Raw genomic sequence first — 20272 nt, 5'->3', positions numbered from 1 at the left:
CACAGTTCATCTTCATTTTAATGCGTGTTTTTGTGATAGCAATAAGGTTACTTTATGTTTCACACCAAGAATGTCGTCTGCTGGGACACTTGTATACACAAACTGCAGTGTCTAGTATTCTAAGTATACCATGGTCATGTGAAATATATAGCAGTCAGCTTCTCATCAAGAAAATGGCATGTGTGTGTGTGTGTACATATATATATATACACACACACATGCACACAAGAGAAACATTCTATTTACTATTTTTAGCTACATTAATATTTTTTTACTAAAGTTGAAAAGTTGACGAGTGCATAGCCATAAAAATCTTTTTTTCACTGCTAAGATTATGTGTTTTGTAAGTCACAAAAGATCACTAAAGTCATTAATGATACATTGGCATGTAAGTTTATCAAACAAATCGTGTGGTTTTTTTAAATAATTTATGTCTCTCCCAGGATGCCTTTATGAATTAAGGGACTTGTTTGAGCTGTCAAAAGATTTTGCATTTTTGTAAACTATGAATGGCCCATTAAAGGATTTTGTGTCATTAAAGAACCTTACTCAACCACCCCATTTTGCCTATATTTAGATATTTTTCATTGCTGTCAATGGACAAAAAATAAACTTCCAAGGACTTAAAAGCTAACCAGAAATGTTACTGCAGGCATTTAAGATTTTTTAAACTTTCCTTGCATGCATAAAGAATGTTGCTTGGAAGGCATCCATCCTCATTTTCTAGGTAAGACACTAGCTTACATTCCCAGCAGCTCAGGAATGTGTGATTTTTTTATTATTGAATATTGTTATAAACTGCCTCTATTTCATTAACCTAGCCCTTAGTTTCATGGCTAGTTACATGACATGATGCTGTTATATACAATTTCTTGCTCATATGACCACATGAGGATAGACTGAGTACAGCTTTAAAAAAGTGCTGTTTCAATGTTTTCTTGGTACAACTTTTAAATTAACAGTATTTTCGTCAGTTCACCAGGCTGTCTGAAATGCAAACATTCATGACTGTACACATTTTGGACTAACAATTATTTCACAAACCTTCTGAAAGATTAGAATTTCAGTTTTAAAGATAATACAAGGTAATTTTGTTAGGTTTCAAATTGAGAAACTACATGGGATGTAAGTAAAGCTGTTCAGCTAATCCAAGCATATTAAGCTAATGGCCACAGTCACAAAAATCATCAAGTTCTTGACCTGCTAAATATTCAATAGGACATTCAATTAATGGTGATGTTCTTTTAAAATTATACAACTTGCTTTCATGCAGCTTGTAAGAAAATGGTATTTTCATACCTTATCCAAAAAGGAAAAGATTCTGAATTGCATAGGCCACATACCAACATCAATTTTTATGTAGCCCTCCTCATTAATTTTAATGGAAATTTGACTCCAGTTGATGCAATATACCAGCTATTTGAAAGAACCACAAACTAAGAACATAAAACCTCTCTTCAGATTGAAAATCTAAGTGGCTTCATAATATAAGAAATATTTTTTAAAAATGGGACAGTTACTCTTCTGGTCTTAGAGGCAAGCAGACAGCTCCCAGTGAAGTCACTGGATGTTACAATCATGCGATGGAAGAATTGAACCCGGAGACTCCTAACATTTATATCATCTTTTCTGTATATATTTGGCACTGCCTTTCATAGGAGTTCCTCATGTAGAATGAAAGAAGAATAAAGGTTTTTAGTTAGGCTTTTGTAAAAAGACAATTAAAAATGGATGCATGCTTGAGTTTAAAAGAAGAGTCATAACAGGAAGAATAACCATGGAGAGAAAATTAATCTAGTGTTAACAATTTAAAAAAGGGGAAGAAGAGAAAAAATAATGTTAGAACAGCAGAAGCAAGAAGAAAGGAAGAGTCATTTATGGTCAATTTCAATGCAACATCTAAGTATTACAAGGTGGTATGGACTAGAGGAAAAACAAGAATAAAAGAAAGATTAATTAAAAAAATATTTTGACAGTTTCCACAACCTCAAGCAGGGAAACTCAGTCTCTTTAGGAAACTTTTTCTTCACTCAGTATATCGATTTTGGCTCATCCACATTAGGTAAAGATATATATGCCATTCCATTTACAATCCCTTTTGATTTTTGACTTGCCTGGATTCAGTTGCATCCACCAAAATGAATGTATACATTTGGTATTCACATGTAACATTTAAATAATGTTTATTTAAAAAACAATTATATTAAATACAGACTAACAGAATATTCATAATATACTTTACAGAAAAAAATAGCCATGTCTTTATTTTAGAAACACGTTTCTTTAAAAAGTTCTTTGAGATTTTTATAAAACTTTTTACCCGTGAAGATAAGTTTCCCGTCAGACCTGTATAAAAAGCTTAAACTTTTACTCCTTGTTTTTTTAATATTTTTACAAGCTTACAATCTATAAATTCTTTAAAATAAAACACAGTATCTTTCGGGATCAAATTGGTCACAGGCCGTTATTTTAAAAAAAGTCAGTGGAGACTCCCTGAATCCATTCTGAAGTGCCTTTTTTTTCTTTCTGGGGATAAATAGTGCAGATTTACTTGGGAATTCAGAGCTCCCTATATGTTCTATAGAAAGCAGGAAGTGTGTCAGTGACAGGGTGCAGCTGCAGAGTCCATAGAGTCAGTGAATCTCCCAGTATCAGGAGGAGGCAAAATTTGTAACTCCAAGTCCAATGCAGTCCACGCTTTTCCCCCAGTCCCTCCAAGGTCTTTGATGGGTCAAACTGCCACACACAGATTCCACAGGAGATGGCACTTGCCCCTCATTTGCTTTCCAAGTTGTAGCAGTGGACATCACCTTTTCCCTTCCCATCATATCCAGGAAGTGGCTGTCCATATTTATCCACACACCAGCAATAGCCTCTTTTTCGGCCCTTGGATGGGCGGCACTGAAACAAAATGTAAGATTCGTTTAGCACCGTTGCTTTTGGTACAGCAGGGATTACAATTAATTCTAACATCTTGGACAGCTTCAGTAATATAACATAGCCAAATCAACACTGCTGGTGCTGTGATTAAATGGAATACCAATTATCAGCACAAAGTACACGTTGAATCTCTCCAATACAGAACTCTCTCATTCAGTAAGATTTTAGTTAGCTGGCTGGATGACCACTTATCATGTGTGCGGCCAAGTTTCCCGTGGTCCTGTAAATTTTGCTTACACTCAGCCACTAGTCCTGGCTCTCAGTATTCTGTGCTGTTAGTTAGCTGAATTTACCCCAAATGTCTTCTAAGAGCCCAGTTAGCAGTGGAAGTGTTGGTAAAGCTGCTAGACAATATTAACCTCCCATGGTCCAGAAAATTCTCTTGTCCGGCAACGGTCAGGTACGAGGGTGCCAGATTAGAGAGGTTCAATCTGTATTATGATACTTTATTTCTACTGTCAGCCAGCTAGTAGGGAACTAATCACACAATAAACTATTCTTAGAAGCACAAAAATGCAACCTCGTAAACCACTACCTGGTATCATACTGTACAGTGATTCACTGCTGAGCAGAACCCATTTCAGTGGCACTGCTTGCAACAGTAGGAGTCGTAGGATCATATCCTTTACTTGGGAAATAAACTCAGCGGACTACTCTTGCCACACTAAGGCAGCACATGTTTGGCAGAGGCTGCTTTTGCAGCAATAACACCTCAGCTTGCATCTGCTTGCCAGAGGAATTTCAGTACTGTAGTTGACATTTATTAAGAGATATCTGATCCCCTGAAATAGAGTTATCACTTCAACAACTGCTAGGTATATTAGAGCTTTACATATATATTTTCCTATAAATAAGGTTGCCTGCATATTAATCCATAGCCTAAATAATTTCTAGCGAAAGCACTTGCCCAGCATCATTTGTTATCTATAGAAGCCAATTGCAATACACAGTATGTGTGCATTCTTTCCCTATGAGTTATTTTTATATCACTATAAAAGCTGAAGCTTTTCTTAGAAATAATAAATTAGTACAGGAAAGATGGAAAACCAGGTGATTTTTATTTTATCATGCACACTAAGGAGCTTCTTCTAAAGACCTCAACAGTTAAAAGAAAAAGAATCTGAAGTTGCATACACAGTTCCTGATCACCTATTGCATATTAAACTCCTCAGCTACCTCTGGGCGCAGTCTAGCTGAAAGGCACCTCTGTAAGCTTGAAGAGTTTCTTCTAGTCTAAGTGGAAGCACTTCTTTAACAGTCATGCAATGTCATATTAGGTATTCTACAGTCAAACTCTGTCCCAGAGTGAGTTCAGTATTTACCTCAACTGGACTTTCAGGATTTTATGGTTGTAGATTCATTGAATGCCCTATTGCAGAGATTTGTCCACCAGAGATAAAAGGGCCACCATTTAGTCAGTGAAGAATTCTCAAGAGTCCCTGGCACAAATTTACCAGGCTCTTGTAAGATGAAACTAGAACACACAGATCACCTCAGGACAAAACAGAGACATGTATAACCTGTAGCACCACCCTCTGCCACAAAGAAAAGAAAAGAAAAGAAAAGAAAAGAAGCCTCCTTCCATGTTCTTTGGATGGAGCATGAGAACTCATCCTCCATAGTAGGTGGATGGCCTGATGTACATTTCCAGCTTATGTATTTTATTTATTGAGGATGAAATTTATCAATGTTAAAAAGAGTCTGTAGAAGGCCTATGCAGGCACCAATTAAGTCCCCGAAACATGGTTTAAGTAGTATTTAAATGGTGCATAGGCCTCTGTATCAGATGTCATTTCACTGTTATAGAATAGCTGATTTGCCCAAGAGTCACTAATTTTCCCCTCCAAAGCCACACAGGCTACATCTACACCACAGAGATCTTCTGGAAGATCTCTTCTGAAAGAGCTTCTTTCAAAAGAGTGTGTCCACACTCAAAAAAGCAGATCAAACGAATGACCTACTCTTTCAAAAGAGAGCACCCACACAGCCCCTCGCTCTTTCAAAAGAACGGGCCAGGGACCAAAAAATCAGGCCTCATAAGGACGGCTCTTTCGAAAAAAAAAAAAAAAAAGACTGCAGAGCGTGTACACACATTTTCTTTCAAAAGAAGGTTTCAGAAGCAGGTGCTCTTCCTGCAATGGGAAAGGAAGAGCCATTCTGAAAGGAGTGCTGCATTTTTTTCTACTTACTTTTGAAAGAAGTCTTTTTGTGTGCAGATGCTCCACTGTATCTTTCGAAAGAGCCCCCTTCTTTCAAAAAATCTTTCAAAAGAACTTGCTGGAGTAGACACAGCCACAGTGAAGAACATATAGTCCTGCTAAGTTGGGAACTGCAGCGAATGGGGCGCTCATTTGCTCCTTTATCTCTCCCCTAGCTGACTCCACAACTCCCCTTCATAGATATTTAGGGGAACAGACTGAATTCCATCATCCTGCCATGAAGTGACCAACACCCAGTCTTTTGGGGCTTGCACAGCTCAGAAAGCTGGATATTGTGCCTGACAGACTCCTCTCCCTGAGGAATGTTTGCTTTAACCACATTTATTATGAGATGTGAACTAAGAGCAGTCACTCTAGCTGAAAATAAGCAATCATTTAGATTCATTGCTTACAAGGCCAGAAGATGATTACCTAAGTTTATATTCTGGTTATATCTTTGGGCAGAAAAAACAACTATCAGCTCACGTGCAGAAATAATGCTCTACTTTCTCTTCTTTGGAGCAGCTGCTGGCGGAAAAGGTCAGTGGGGGGATGGCCCAAAACAGGCCAATTAGTCCCTTTTAAAAAATTAGCAGGGATGCCTTTTCGGTGTCCCAAATAGGGGACTGTCCCGCCAAATACTGGACAGATGGTCACTGAACGACCACGTTTTTCTTCTACCTGGCTAGTTTGGGGCAAAATCCTCAGATCTGCTGTGTGAGTCAGAGATGAGCATGAAAATGATGCTTTGTCTCAAAAGCAACACTGAAATGTTTTTTTTCAGATCTCTCAAGTTCAAAACAAGAATTTGCACTGGCTGCCCAGCACTGGGGCAAGGGACAAACATATCTCCCACAATAGTTTGATCTGGCTCAGCTATTCTAAAATGCCCGTATTTTACATTCTCTTGTCCTGACAACAGCTACAGTCCTGGAGACTGCACATCGGAAAAGTCTCTTATTAGCTGTGTCTACACGTGCACGCTACTTCGAAGTAGCGGCACCAACTTCGAAATAGCGCCCGTCGCGGCTACACGCGTCGGGCGCTATTTCGAAGTTAACTTCGACGTTAGGCGGCGAGACGTCGAAGTCGCTAACCTCATGAGGGGATCGGAATAGAGCCCTACTTCGACGTTCAACGTCGAAGTAGGGACCGTGTAGACGATCCGCGTCCCGCAACGTCGAAATTGCTGGGTCCTCCATGGCGGCCATCAGCTGGGGGGTTGAGAGATGCTCTCTCTCCAGCCCCTGCGGGGCTCTATGGTCACCGTGGGCAGCAGCCCTTAGCCCAGGGCTTCTGGCTGCTTCTGCGGCAGCTGGGGATCTATGCTGCAGGCACAGGGTCTGCAACCAGTTGTCAGCTCTGTGTATCTTGTGTTGTTTAGTGCAACTGTGTCTGGGAGGGGCCCTTAAAGGGAGCGGCTTGCTGTTGAGTCCGCCCTGTGACCCTGTCTGCGGCTGTGCCTGGCACCCTTATTTCGATGTGTGCTGCTTTGGCGTGTAGACGTACCCTCGCAGCGCCTATTTCGATGTGGTGCCGCGCAACATCGAAGCTGAACATCGACGTTGCCAGCCCTGGAGGACGTGTAGACGTTATTCATCGAAATAGCCTATTTCGATGTTGCTACATCGAAATAAGCTATTTCGATGTTGGCTTCACGTGTAGACGTAGCCATTCTGTGTTTTATAAACCAGTGGAGCAAGATTCTTGGGCCCAGCTCCAGCTGCTTTGTGCTGCCTCAGAAGTACAAAGCAGCTGCAGTGATGCCCTAAATCAGGCAGCTGAGGGCTCCCTCTGACAGAAGCTTATGTCCCCTTCTATCCCCACCACAGAGGAGTTTAGAAGGGACATGGCAAAGCACAATTCCTGATCAGTACAGGGGCCGCTATGGGCCTGCAACTGGCTTCACCTGGAGCAGCCTTAGAAAGCTGTAATTTACAGCAGAGGTTGTTTTGTCTTCTGTCTGGCTCATAGCTGAAGAAGCTTTATTTTAAATGAAACTACACCTACTGAAAATCTGACCTTTTTTATGTGGATTGGGGATAATTTAAATCTATCTTAACTCTACCAAAAATTGTTTGCTTGCTTGACACAGGTGTACTCCTGCACCATGAAAGTGTTATGCCACAGTAGGGAACAACATCCAATAGATCCGGTGCTGTATGGAGTAAACAAAGGGGTCCAATTAGGCGCTGAAGGAGTCCCTCCTAGACCATCTTTATCATTTCTTCTCTTTTACACAGTTTACTAGAGGACTGAACACGGATCTCTTTAGAGCACATCTGCAACATCCTCAGCCTTTCGGAAGGGATGCTGAAGAATGGAGTAATGCATGCATTCCAGGGAGCAGGATGACAATGACTTTGTACCATGTTACCAGGTTCTGAGGATCTAGGACGGGGGTGTCCTACCTATGGCCCGTGGGCCAGAATCCAGTCTGCGGAGCCTTTTTATCTGGCAGATGAGCGGCTCCAATATTAGAGACAGCAAACAGCTGGGGCTTCAGCAGCCACCTTTTGTTGCTAGTGGCACGTGGGTGTGTAGCACAAAGGAAGCCTGCAGGGGGTGCAGCAGCAGGAGGTGGGGAGGCTGGGGCAAGGCAGCTTCCACCTTGGCCTGGACTCCACCTCCTCCTTCTGCCGTAGGAGCCTGGGGCTCGCAGTGAGTCACACGCCTCACCCAGGCTCCCTACTTTGCTGTTGTTCCCCACTTGCATGGGGGGAGGGGGAGAAGACTGAAAGACTCCGATGCCCCCAATTTGGCAGCACCTGCTGAGGGGTAATAAAGCCCTGGGGGCTGCAGGGGATGGATGGCATGCACCCCCGCCCCAGGCTCCTCTCCCCTAAACAACCAGGAAGGATTTACCTGTGTCTCCTCTTTGTGCTGCTGGGACCATGGTGGGCCAGGTCACAGAGCACCCAGTTTGGGGCTGAGGCCTGTTTAAGGCTGGGGAGGGAGAGGACTATGGGGGGTTTAAGACTGGGGGTGGTATGGGGCTGCAGGGGAGTGGAGCTGGGGTGGTTTGGGGCTGTGGGGGTTTGGGACTGCTGGAGGGGTTAAGGAGAGGAGCAGTTTGGGGCTGCTTGGGGGGTTAAGGCCGGGGGCAGTCTGAGGTTGTGGGGGAGATTGGGGCTGCTGGGGGTGTGTGTGGTTTGTGACTATTTTGTGTTCAGCCCCTGGAACATGTAAAAAAACCGACTTGTAGCTCCTGATAAAAAAAGGTTGGACACCCCGATCTACTAGCAAAAATTAAATTAGAGACAAAAACTCCCATCAGCCAAAAAGCCAGCCTTCCAGTTTTACCTGTAAACCAAAGTTTACCAAGAAGCATCGGTGCAAGAAAAGTAGAGTGCATAACAAATAAACCTTTATAATGGACGGGGAGTGAATGACAGAATTCCTGTTGGAACTGAGTCACATAGCTTTCAGTATCACTGACTCTCCTATTTGATGTCATGTGGCATACACCACCTTGGTTGGCAAGACAGTAAGTGTCTATTGGCAACCCCATTTATTTAATAATTTCCATGTGCCTCCGATTTAAAAAAAATCATTAAGTATAAAAATGTGAATACTTTAAATTGCTTTACATGATGCATATGGTGAGATAAAATTCCTTTACAACAAACCTCTCACTCATTATAACTATCCCTGAGGGTGTCTGGAAAGTCAATTACCAGATAACCGCAAATCAAATCATGAAGAACGACTGCATTTAACATGTCCCTGAAGAGCCAGTCAGTGAGGAAAAGACCTGGCTCATGTTAACATGAACAGGAAAACTTCCTTATGAAAGACTTTATATGTCTCCTTTAGATGATCATGATACTTCACTGGATTCCTCCCAATCCTATCATTTCTGTAGACAAAAACTGTTTCTTTATAACATTGTTTCCATCATTAAAAATGACTATTTCATAAGACAGTGAAAATAATATTATTTAGGATGATTTATTATGTTTTTCTATGACACACTGCATTCTTTTGTCATAATCTGGGTAATACTAAATAATAAATTTTAAATTACATTAATAGTAGCAACGAAGGTAACTGATACAATTACCTTCCTCTATAATATTAAGATTAGATAACTGTGCTCAGTTCCTGAAGTATGAAACCTAGATTTATGATGTTGCAAAAAATATAGCAATCAGTAGATTTTTCCTAGGGCAGAGAGTGCAATCCTGCAAGTATTTATTCCTCATACCGAAGCATTTTCCTAAGTGATATTTAATTTTAGAAAGCTAGTGTAAATATATATTATTTTGCACTTCTGGAGTTGCAGGGTGTATCCTCAAGGCTGATCTTAAAGTTCAGGCCTGCACCAAAATCTGATAGCAGTACCAATGTTTTCAGTTACAATGTCAGCACTAGATCTGCACTCAGGTAGGAAATTTGTTTGTGTTGACTCCAACTGTGCTCACTGAGGTGTTCAGCTTCCCTCAATTCCTACTGAAGTTAGTGGGACCTACAGGCATGTGGTATGATTTGACAGGATTGGGTGATCAAAGCCTGCCCCTCAATCTTTCGCAACAGAGAACAGCCTGATAGTGCATTTAATGTAGGGGTGGACCTCTCTCAGATGTTCAGTAGATAAAGTTTTAAAACCTCTGGTGGAACAAGCACTATAGAGCTTAAAATGCAGAACTAACTCTCCCTTACATGGGATTGTCATCTTATTCCGTTAAATGAAAAGATTTCAATGATAACTACAACTGACACTAAGGCACATTTATTTTCATACCATTTTTCTGAATGAGGAAGTGCCCAATGGCAGAATTACCACTGCTCAAAATGCAGCTAAAACGTTCGTGCAATTTATTTACAGCCATACCTACTCCTAGTCAAACAGGAAAATTGGTGGGGAAAAAAGGGTATGTGAGCAGCTTGCAGGATCAGAGTCTGTGTCAGTGGCAGATCCAATAAGAAAAATGGGGGGAGTTTCGCTTCCCAATCATTGTTCTAAAAATTACACCACACAGCTTCTGATACAATACCTAAAGTGTTTTGGTTAAAAATGGAGTATTTAATTTCCAGTATTTCCATCATTGCAAAGAATGAAGCTTTTCACTTCCAGTATTTTCATGATTAAAAATGACTGCTTTATAGGACAGTGAAAATAAAATTGTTTAGGATGATTTATTATATCATAAAAGCCTTCCCCTTCCAGTCTTAGCGTGGGGCACTGAGCAGTGTGGACAACGTAAGGGCTCAAGATTTTCCTCATGGAAAAAATTCCACTCCATAAGGTTCTCCCAATCTAAGGGCTGTATGTTTACAAAAATACTGCACACAAATTCTGCAAATGGACACAGTAGATCAAAGTCCTTGGTCTTCCATGAGCACGAAGACTATAGTATGTAAAAAAAGTATAACTTTTTGAACTCTTAAAATTAACGAAGCTAAATGCATGTTTGTCACAGAGCAAAAACACAATCTTGGATCCAACCAACTGGGGCAATGCTGTCTTCAGTCCATTGAATAACTCTCACTGAAATCAGCAGCATTTTTGAATGAATGCATATGGAGGGCTGCAAACTGCATATATCTCTATGCTAATTTACATCAAGTTAAAATATCATGGAACAAGAATTCACACCAGCTTAAATGAGACCTACAACACAAAAAAAGAAACTTGCCCTGCCTGGGAAAATCACCAGCTGCTCAGGAAAAGCTAGAGTGAATAGATGAGCTATGCAGCATGTTCTAAAGGTCAACAACACAGGCACTGTCAGACCAACAGAAGACATGTATTCTAGAGCCACGAGCCCCCACTGCAAGTGCCCATCATCAAATATAGAGAGGTTGCTGATCTCAGGTGTAGGTAAGAAGAAAGGCCATCTCTCAGGGCACACCTGTGCTAGGAAAAAGGTGTGTTCTTAACTCAGGTTAGCTAACTTGGATTAAAACAGTGGCAATGTCACAACAATTTGGCTTTTAACTCAAGGTTAGAAGCATCAGTTAAAGCTTATAAGGCAGCCTAGGTTTGAAGTCAAACTGCTAACCTAATTTAAAGGCCAAGTTGCTATGCCTTCACTGCTACTTTAACCCAAGTCAACAAATGCGGGTCAACTAATGCGTGTGAAGAACACACCTTGCTTTTTTTGCAGCGTACATACTTGAAGAGCTTCAGGGTCTAAGCAACAGACAGCAGCAGGACTTAAAGAGAGGTCCATGGATGAGCGGTAGCCAAGTCGGATTGGCTGCTCATTTCACTCTCATTTCCAACTGATAAACATAAGAAGACAGCTAAAAATACATGGAATGTTTTCCTAATATTATTTTCCAGTGTCAGCCACTGCTGTGATTACCAGAGGGATGTGAAGTGACAAGTGGGCCTGAGTAATCATGAAATTGATGGGGAGGTGGCCCACAAAACAAAATTCTCTTTAAAGATTCTCTCTTCCAGCCCATGGAAAAGCTTGAGAACCCTTGATATTAAAGCTCCATATATTACAAACTATATCTCGATTTACACTAAAACCTAATTTGGAGACATACAGAATTATGTGTTCTGACTTGGAAAACCACTAAGCGGCAGCCCTGATATACTCCTCTCTTAGCCAATATTTCATGGGCAACCTGAAGTAGGACACATTGCAATACAAGTTGAACATCGGCAATCTGGAATTCCATGTCCAGCAACATCTGTGGTCTGGCATTGGTGACAGCTCCATGGGTGCTCTGGGGCTGGAGCACACAGAGAAAATCCGGCACCAAGATCACCCCTCTGCTGCCACCTCCTGCCCCTGCTGTGTACAAGTGGCCCCACACTTAGCAACTTTCTCCCTTGCCTCCTAGAGCTTCTGGAGTACTGGAAAAGAGCTGATTTTTGACATTCAAGTTAAGGGAGGGAGGGAAAGGAGCAGGGACAAGATGTACTCGGCAACTCCTGACCTGGGATCCTAGCCACTGGCCATGAGCTCCTGCTCCTGGCACTGGCCAGAGCTTTGCAGCCATCCCCTTCTATGGTCTTAGCCTGGGGCACTGAGGGGTTTGAGCAAGATAAGGACTGGGACTCCAGGCAGCAGCAGAGGGGCCAGTGGCTGGGACCCAGTGGCTGGGTCCTGCCACCAGCAGCTGGGAACCTGTAGGGAAGCAGAGGGTACAGTGGCTGAGAGTTGGGGCAGGTGGCTGAGACCTTGGGTTCGAGGCTGGTGAGGAGAATTTAAGTGGCAGCAGGGCCCCTGGCATGGGGCTACATTGGGCACAAAGCCTGGAGATTCTGCAGCACCTCCCCACCCCCCTTCTCCCTTTTGTCCTATGCCTATAGAGATCTGCTGGCATTCTGCATTGCTCTCCCCTGGTTCAGTAACTTCTGTAGTTCAGCCCAGGTCAGGTCCCAAGGGTTCCAGACTACAGACATTCAACCTGTGTTCAGTATGGAGATAACAAAGCCTTGAGTAGTAATGCTTGTGTCTGCATTTGTCAAAAAAGGTCACAACCTCGTAACCAAATGCAAATGGAAAACCAAAGTAGTTCAAAGACCAACAGTACTGCAGAGTAAATACTGAGTGTATCACTTTCGCTATGATCTCTGTAGTATATAAAGGACAGATATATGGCTTTCTCAAGTTGCTTTTTGTAATGTGACCTAACCAAGTTTTTCTAGGAACTCTCAAGCAGCTATTTACAATTCAAAGCATTGATCTATTACAGTCATATGTTACTCCAACATTTAGCTCTGTGGGTTATCACTGAAGCAATGCTTTTTTTATCTGATGGGCACTGATATCCAGGACTCTGGCCAACCCATGTGTGATTGGGTATGAAGTTTCTCAGATTAATCTGTTGTCATGAACAACAGCAAATAAAAACACTGTCCACAACTGACATGGCTTGGTGCGATGCCACCAGGTGCTAAAACTGGAACTAAACTAGTGTTTCAGTAAAGTGCTATGTAGTGCACATGAATATTGATTGGAATGTCAAACCTGATTTTGTATGAACAAATAATGATATGGACAAGCTGAAATACACTTACTGAAGTGATCAAGAAACATTACTCACTTGCTTTTTCTTGTAGAATCCCTTCTTGTCACAATTTGGAATATGGAACCCTCTTGGACTCAAGACATTGTGGATCTTTAGGTGATTTAATGTGTCTTCCATTTCTCTACGGCAGGGACCCTGTCAATATTGTTTTAGAAAGCACAAATGAAATCTTCTCGCTCCAACCCTGTCCCGTATATTCTTAAAAATATTAAATTTTTACACTTCACTCAGCAGCAAAACAATGCATGAACACAGAGTGATGGATCTGACCAGTAATTACTGGAAACAACCACATTCCAAGTTTTATTATGCTAGCTTGAATTCTGCTAGCATAAGCCTGTCTACCTGGATTGGGCAGTTTGCTTCTAGCTGCAGTGTACCCAGACCCCAAAAGTCCTAGCTCTGGATCAGTACTCTATAATTTTCTGTCCTCCCTCACATGTACCTAAGATGACAATTCTGCTATACATAGATTATTCTAGGAAGGCGTGAAGAGAGGAAAGGGAAAAAGGACATTCAGAACCCCTCTGACACTGATGTGCTTTAACAGGAATGTCTGACTTCTCTGACTTTGGGAATAGAATATGCAGGAAAATTAACTTATCTAATTATTTTCGCTGCTATATACTCTGTACACGGAACTCAATACCTCGTCTAGGTTTTGAAATCTTCCTTTTGAAGAGGGAAAGATATGTGTGGATCATCCAAGAATGTTTTGATGATGTGCCAAAGCACACTTAAATAAGATTTTGTGTGACTCTTGACACACTGGTATGAGAATAACCAGGTTGTCTACCAAGAGCAGTACATGACTCAGAGTTTTACGTGCTCACATTCCCTATACCCGGGCTACCTGCAGATCTTGCCCATATACTGTAAATAACTAATAAGAAACAATGGCAGCTCTGTGGTCATTACCCACAGACATTTTCTGCATGACAAAGGATCTAGACAAGGATTTGTGTGCACTATGTACACCAGTCAAAAGATGGACTTTTGGATTGAATGCAAGGCTTTTTTTTTTTTTTTTTACTTTTTGTATTACCCTTCCTTTCTTACCAGTGGGTAATCATATTTAATCAATGTGTTTTTAGTCCTAGTCTGAGCCTGTGATAATTATAGGTGAAATTAAGTGTTTTTACAGTCCAAACACTATTATTGGTAATTATATAAAAAGGAATCATTAGCCCTCTGTTTTCCAAATGTGATCTGCCTGGCCTCCTGACTCTGTATTTGCTCTTCTGAAGGTTTAATGGCTACAACAATTAGCACCATCTGATTTTCTATTTATCTTGTCAAATGCACAACACCAAAAAAGCAGCAAGTGATTGTATATATCTTTCTGCTTATACAAATACTTACATATTCAGTCTCTTGTTTGGATTCAGAAGAGAAGTTCAATGTATCCGTACTTTGTGAATCGTATTCCACTTTGTAGCGCTGAGTATTTTTGGCTTGTTCTTTCCTGATGATATCTATTTTGGTGTGGGGTGGATGTGATTTGGAATCTGACACCCTAGGAGAGTTAGGGATAGCCTGATTCTCTATGCTACTGGCATTCTGGTCTTCTTCTGAATCGCTGGAATTTCCTTCAAATACAATCAATTCAACAAAGAAACAAAGTTAATTATTCAGTTAAATCTAGGCGCACAATAGCTTATTTTAAAAATTTGTCTTTTTCTTTTCTTTTTAAAAGAAAATATGTAAAGTCATAAATGACATAGTGTTCTTTCAGCAACGTCTGTATTTCTTGGACAGACAGAATTCTAATGACCTCAGTATTGAATTATCTTGTAAACTCCTGTAACTCTTTTAAACTCTACTATTCCACTGTCATTTTTGGCTGCTTCTTATTATACTCCTTTCTTTTCTATTTAATTTTATTAAAATTTTATTTTATACTTTACATCAATTTGATTTCTTAAACTGCAGCTACCTAAATGCACAGCCATTTGTTTCCCTTAATTTGAAATATTTCCCACCAGAAGGGGGCAGGCTTGCACCAGGAGCTGATCATTTCCAGAGTTTGGACCTGAATCAGAAATCTGTTATCAACTTTACCAATGAAGATAAGCAAAAATTTAAATCATTTATTTCTGTCTTAGAACAGATTTTATTATCACTTAGTAGAAATAATGAATTCCTATCATGTAAAGGTTGTATCTCTCCTTTTTATGTTATCCAGGAAGGGAATTAACTAAGAGATATTATTGAAGTAATATTAATATGATGATTTTAATGGGGTTTAACACAGTTATTTCTTATGTTTTCTCACATACTGCAAAACTTGTCAAGTTAAATTTTACTTCTTAGTGGATAGAGAATTTTGGAAATTGATTCTATTTTATATGAAACACATCTCAGATTCTGAACACAGTCACCATCAAGTTTGCCAAAAAACAAACATCCTGCTTATTTGTTTTTTACTATGAGCTAGAAGAGTTTAAAAATATTTTCTTCTCTATCCACTATCCACAGAAGAAAATAAAGTGCCCCAGAATACCATGGAAGCACAACAGTTCCATATTCTTAAGAGTTTGTGTCTGTACAGTCTACATGTAAATGGCTGCATTTCCTCTAAGATACTTTTAAAATTTATTTCTCTTTATCAGCTAAGTCAGACTACTTGCTCCATTTCAGCCTGTTGGCTGCAGGCCATCTGAACTTTCTTAAAACAGAAAAGGAAATCACATTGGGAATGTACAATGATAACTGATGTGCAAGGCACAGATTATTTTCAGTACTGTTGCTTTGCTATATTAAAGCACAAAAATCTACATTAAAGTGTTACCAGGCTCACTAAAAACCACCATAGCCAAGAAATTCAGCATTAAGAATGAAAGCTTTCCTAAGATACCCTACTGAGTCCAACAATCTTAGTACTTAATGCACTAAGGCCCCTGCAATACCTAGGGACAAGGAGAAGGAGGAAGGATCAGAGTTAACATCTTGTGCCAGTGGTTTTGGTGTAGCCACTGCTGGCAATAGACATAATTGACCAGGAAAATCCAACTCCCAGCGCAAATGGATTAAGGAAGTTTGAGTCTTAACTCTGAATTTCCTGGCTTTTGTGGGTTTAACTCAGACTCTTAGCGGTATTTGAACATATTTTTTGTGGTTTAATTTTGTACAGTACTATTTTTTCTCATTCTTAATGGAAGCATTGATACAATAGAACATAATAATCCAGATGTCCTAAATCTGAATTACTTGCCCAATAGCATTTTGCAGCCCTTCCAGTTTATTTACCATGCATGTGTAGATTCAGAAAGTATTTTAACATGCATTATATAGTCAACCAATTACAACGGCCACTTCATAGTCTTTATAATTAATCATGTCAATCTGTTCTTAAGCAACTCTCAGGTCACATTTCAGAGCTATTAATTTTTTTATAATATCAGTGTTTTTTTTATAATGTATCAGCTTAATCTAGAAAAGTGTTGTTATGTTTGTTACATACCCATTCATAACACATTCAAAACCATCATCAAAAAAGCTACTACTTTTTCTCTTTCATTGTTAATATTACAATGGATGTTAAAATCTGTAAATTATTTTGAGACCGGAAAGATCTCGCCTGCACAAGAAATTAGTGGCCTTCCAAATCTGGCATTAAAATGGCATTTTAATGTTTTTAAGCACTTGCTGTAACTTAACAATGACACAAACAACTTTGCATGGAATTCTACCTAGCTGTATATGTGGTGAAAAAATTGATCCTATTCTGAGTATTTGTTGCATGCTAGACTTTGCACTGGAAACTTGGATTTAGGACAGAAACTCTAGTAGTCCCCTTAAAGAGGCAAGCACAATGCACTGCATTGGCTCAACAGATTTTTTTTTCCTCTTGAGACGGAAGCACTCAACTTGTATTCTCAGGAAGAGGCCTACTTTTCATTTTACGCACGGGGAAAGGTGCCCTTTGACTTCAACAGGCTTTATGCCTGAATAAGGAGTGCAAGAATAAGGCTTTAGTATTTTCACGATTTAGAGCTGAAGTTAGTAAGAGATCCAGAACAAAGTGAAAGTCTAGATCCATCTGCCCCTTTCCTTCCTCTAATATTTACAGTTACATAATAATACCATAGTAGTAACAATAACTGATAATAAGCCTTTGTCAAATTCCATCTCTGTGGATGTGCCCTCTTCCAGTATTCCTTTTAAGGCAGAGTTAACAGCATCAAGCTCTTTTGCTGAAGGATGTTGCCATGTGTTTCGATGAGGTTTAAAACTTCACACAGCATGTTCTGAACTCTTCCTCTTCCAAATTGTCACTGATTGTGAGCTGCACATAAATGATAAGGCATCCTCTGCTACTAAAATAGCTAATTAAGAGCAGGCTGGCAGCCACTTCCCCTCAGACAGCTAAGGAGAGGCCAGCCAAAGAGTACCTTCAACCCAAAATAAAAGCTCCAGGCTGCTTTAAAAGTAACAGTGCAAAACGTTTTACCAATCTGTTTTATAAAGCTATGTCACATCTTCAATACTGGTTAGTAAACCCATTAAATTTGTACAAATAATAATTGTGCTTTCCTGATCTGAAATGTTCTCTGCTTCTGAACACTGCATGCTTACAGAAGTTGGTCCAATGTTCCCTTCCCTCTAAAAAGATACACTGTAAATAGTTTTTCTTACAAGAGAGTGTGGAAAGTTCTGTTTTTGCCAGTAATTTATTTGCAAAGGGGTTACTCCACTCTAAAAACTACCAGTCTCTGCTGTTTTGTTTGATATAATAACTTTCTAGCCTGGGAAGATATTGTCCTATTTTCTGTGTATCCTCCTCTTCTCTTTCTAGGACTTTTTAAAGTAAATCATCCATTTTTAATATCAGCCTGGAAGCCCTGCCCCACCTCCTCAGTCACCCTGTTCAGAGGCACAGTGACTCCCTTCTATTTTTTAAAGAGAATCTCCACCTTTGTTGCAAGGCAGGATTTTGCAGCGGGGGTGGGGGGCTTAAAGAAAGAGATTTTCTTTTCCCATCCCTCACCCACATAATCCCAGACGTGACACACAGCCCTAGGTTGCAGTCAATCAGACAACGCGACCATTTCTTCTGGAGAGCAGGGATTATTACCACGTCAGTCTAAAGCGCGCACGCAGGCTGGAGTTTGCAGAAGGCAGAATCCATCCGCTAGGAGTTGGCTGCAATACTTGGAGCCTTTTTTGCAGCAAGCGGGGGGTGGGGGGGGGGGGCAGGGTGCAAGCTAAGGTTCGGCATAAAGGGGACAGATGCAGGGCTTGCTCTGCCTCCAACTTTCGGAGGGAGCATTTTTTTTTTTTGCATTGGCTAACACGGAGGGAGAGAGAGACGCGCGCACACCCCGAGCCTGCCCGCCTTACCTGGCACGTGTGGTCCTTGCAGCAGGAAGCTCCGCAGCTTGCTGCCCGCCGTGACGTTGGTGCAAAGCCCCCTGCCCTCCAGCAGCGCCTGCAGGGGTCGGAGCTCCCCTGGGCGCGGCTGGCAGCTGAGGCCGGCCCCGCAGCGCTCGCTGTAGACCCCGCAGGGCCGCCCCTCCGGCAGGGCGCAGGTCCAGCAGCAGCCGCAGCCCGGCTCCCGCACCAGCTCGGAGCACTCGGGCGCCAGCGGTTTGCACTGCTCCAGCGCCCGCGCGTCGCAGGGCTCGCAGCGCACCACCGGCCCCACCGCCGCCGCCCGCCGGCTCAGCAGCGCCAGCGCCGCCACTGCCCACAGCGCGCAGAGCCGCCGCACCATAGCAACCGGCGCGGGAAGGGGGGGCAGGGGGACGAGGAGCGCCGAGAGGGAGCGAGCCGCAGCCGCACGCGCGCCTCGCCCCGGGGCAGAGCCGCAGCAGGGGGGAAGCCCAGCCCGCGGGAGCGAGCAGCACCCGAGCGCGGAGGGGGCCGGGCGCAGAGCACACGGCGAGCTCAGCGCGGGGAAGGTGCCCGCCGTGCCTGAGCGGGGCGAGCTGCAGCGGGGGACCCGCCACCCCCTCAGGGCCCCGGCAGCGAGAAGAGCAGGAAGATCGGCAAGCGGCTGGGCCGGCGTGTGGCTTTCCTCCCCTCCGACAGCGCCCGGGTCCCTCGCCGCGGGCACCGGTTGGCAAATCAAATAAATTAGGAGAAAAAGAAAAAAAAAATCAACGACAAAAAAAAAAAAACCTACTGCCCCCAGCGAGCAAAGTGGCCTGGCTCGGAGGAGACGTGGTCCCACAGCGATCCCGGAAAGAGAGGAGAGCAGAGGGGAGATGGAGGAGGAAAAAAATAAATTAAGAGCGCAAAGTTCCCTTCTTTTTATTCTCTTTGTTGCCCGCTATTGGCTGCTACTCTCTGTAACTCGGGGCTCCCATCTGTTCTCTCATTCAGCTGAACTTCTTGCCTATATACCACTCCTGCGCAGGACACGCCCCGGACTATGAATAATGAACAACTCTGGCACTCCAGGAGAAGAGGAGTGACTACCGAAATCCAGATTTCGGTTCAGAAAGGGAGTGGGGGAGGAGAGGAGGAAGCCGCCCCAGTTGTGATTTAAGTGCCCTTCTTAGAAGCCCGCTTTGTAAAGATGCCTTGGGACTGATTTTTGGGGAGTGAGGCTACATGGTATGCGTTGTGTTTCAAAGCCAAGTGTTCTTCCTCTGCTCACTCTTGGCACTGGGAGGGGAGACAGGAGCAAAGCTAAAGGAGAGTGCCCTTTTTTGGATTCCTCTCTACAGCCTTGTCCACACTGAAGCTGACTGATAGCCCAACACAACCTGGAAGGCGTGCCTGTTAATGCACATGGTCAGGTTTAGGACATACTTCGGACTGGAATCCATCTCACATTATAGCTGCAAACTTCTTGAGCAAATTGTCTGAAATATTTATTTCTCTCTCACACTCTGGCACTGGAACAGGGTACTTTCGGTACAGCTGATGTATGCATGTTTCCTCATAAGTGTCTTTTAAAAAGTTCTCTCTGAACTCTTTAAGACTTTACTCCCTGCCAAGACAAAACCGTTTACATAACTACTTCCTTTTCCAATTCTAAAATGCAAAACTGGATTTTGCAGTGAATTTAAATTATCCTTTATCAGGACAGTTGTAAGTTCTCTGCTGCTTGGATTTCCTTAACATCCCATTATTGTGTATAAAAGCACCCTTAATCAAGAAAACTTTTAAAGCAGCACACACAATAATTC

The 20272-nt window shown here is 42.1% G+C and overlaps 1 protein-coding gene across 1 annotated transcript; it reads right to left on the bottom strand.

Moving 5' to 3' along the window:
• Positions 1–19457, bottom strand: IGFBP3 (insulin like growth factor binding protein 3). Its single transcript, XM_074988044.1, has 4 exons — positions 18477–19457; positions 14496–14722; positions 13149–13268; positions 1–2901 (listed from the first exon to the last, which is right to left on the bottom strand). Exons 1-4 carry the CDS (start codon positions 18847–18849, stop codon positions 2776–2778), a joined length of 846 nt encoding a protein of 281 aa, XP_074844145.1. The 5' UTR covers positions 18850–19457; the 3' UTR covers positions 1–2775.
• Between the last annotated feature and the right edge of the window lie 815 nt (positions 19458–20272).

Source organism: Carettochelys insculpta, chromosome 2, assembly GCF_033958435.1.
Source record: "Carettochelys insculpta isolate YL-2023 chromosome 2, ASM3395843v1, whole genome shotgun sequence".
NCBI classification, from domain to species: Eukaryota; Metazoa; Chordata; order Testudines; family Carettochelyidae; genus Carettochelys; species Carettochelys insculpta.
Note: the sequence above shows the minus strand (reverse complement) of the source record. Positions and strands in the feature narration are given on the sequence as shown.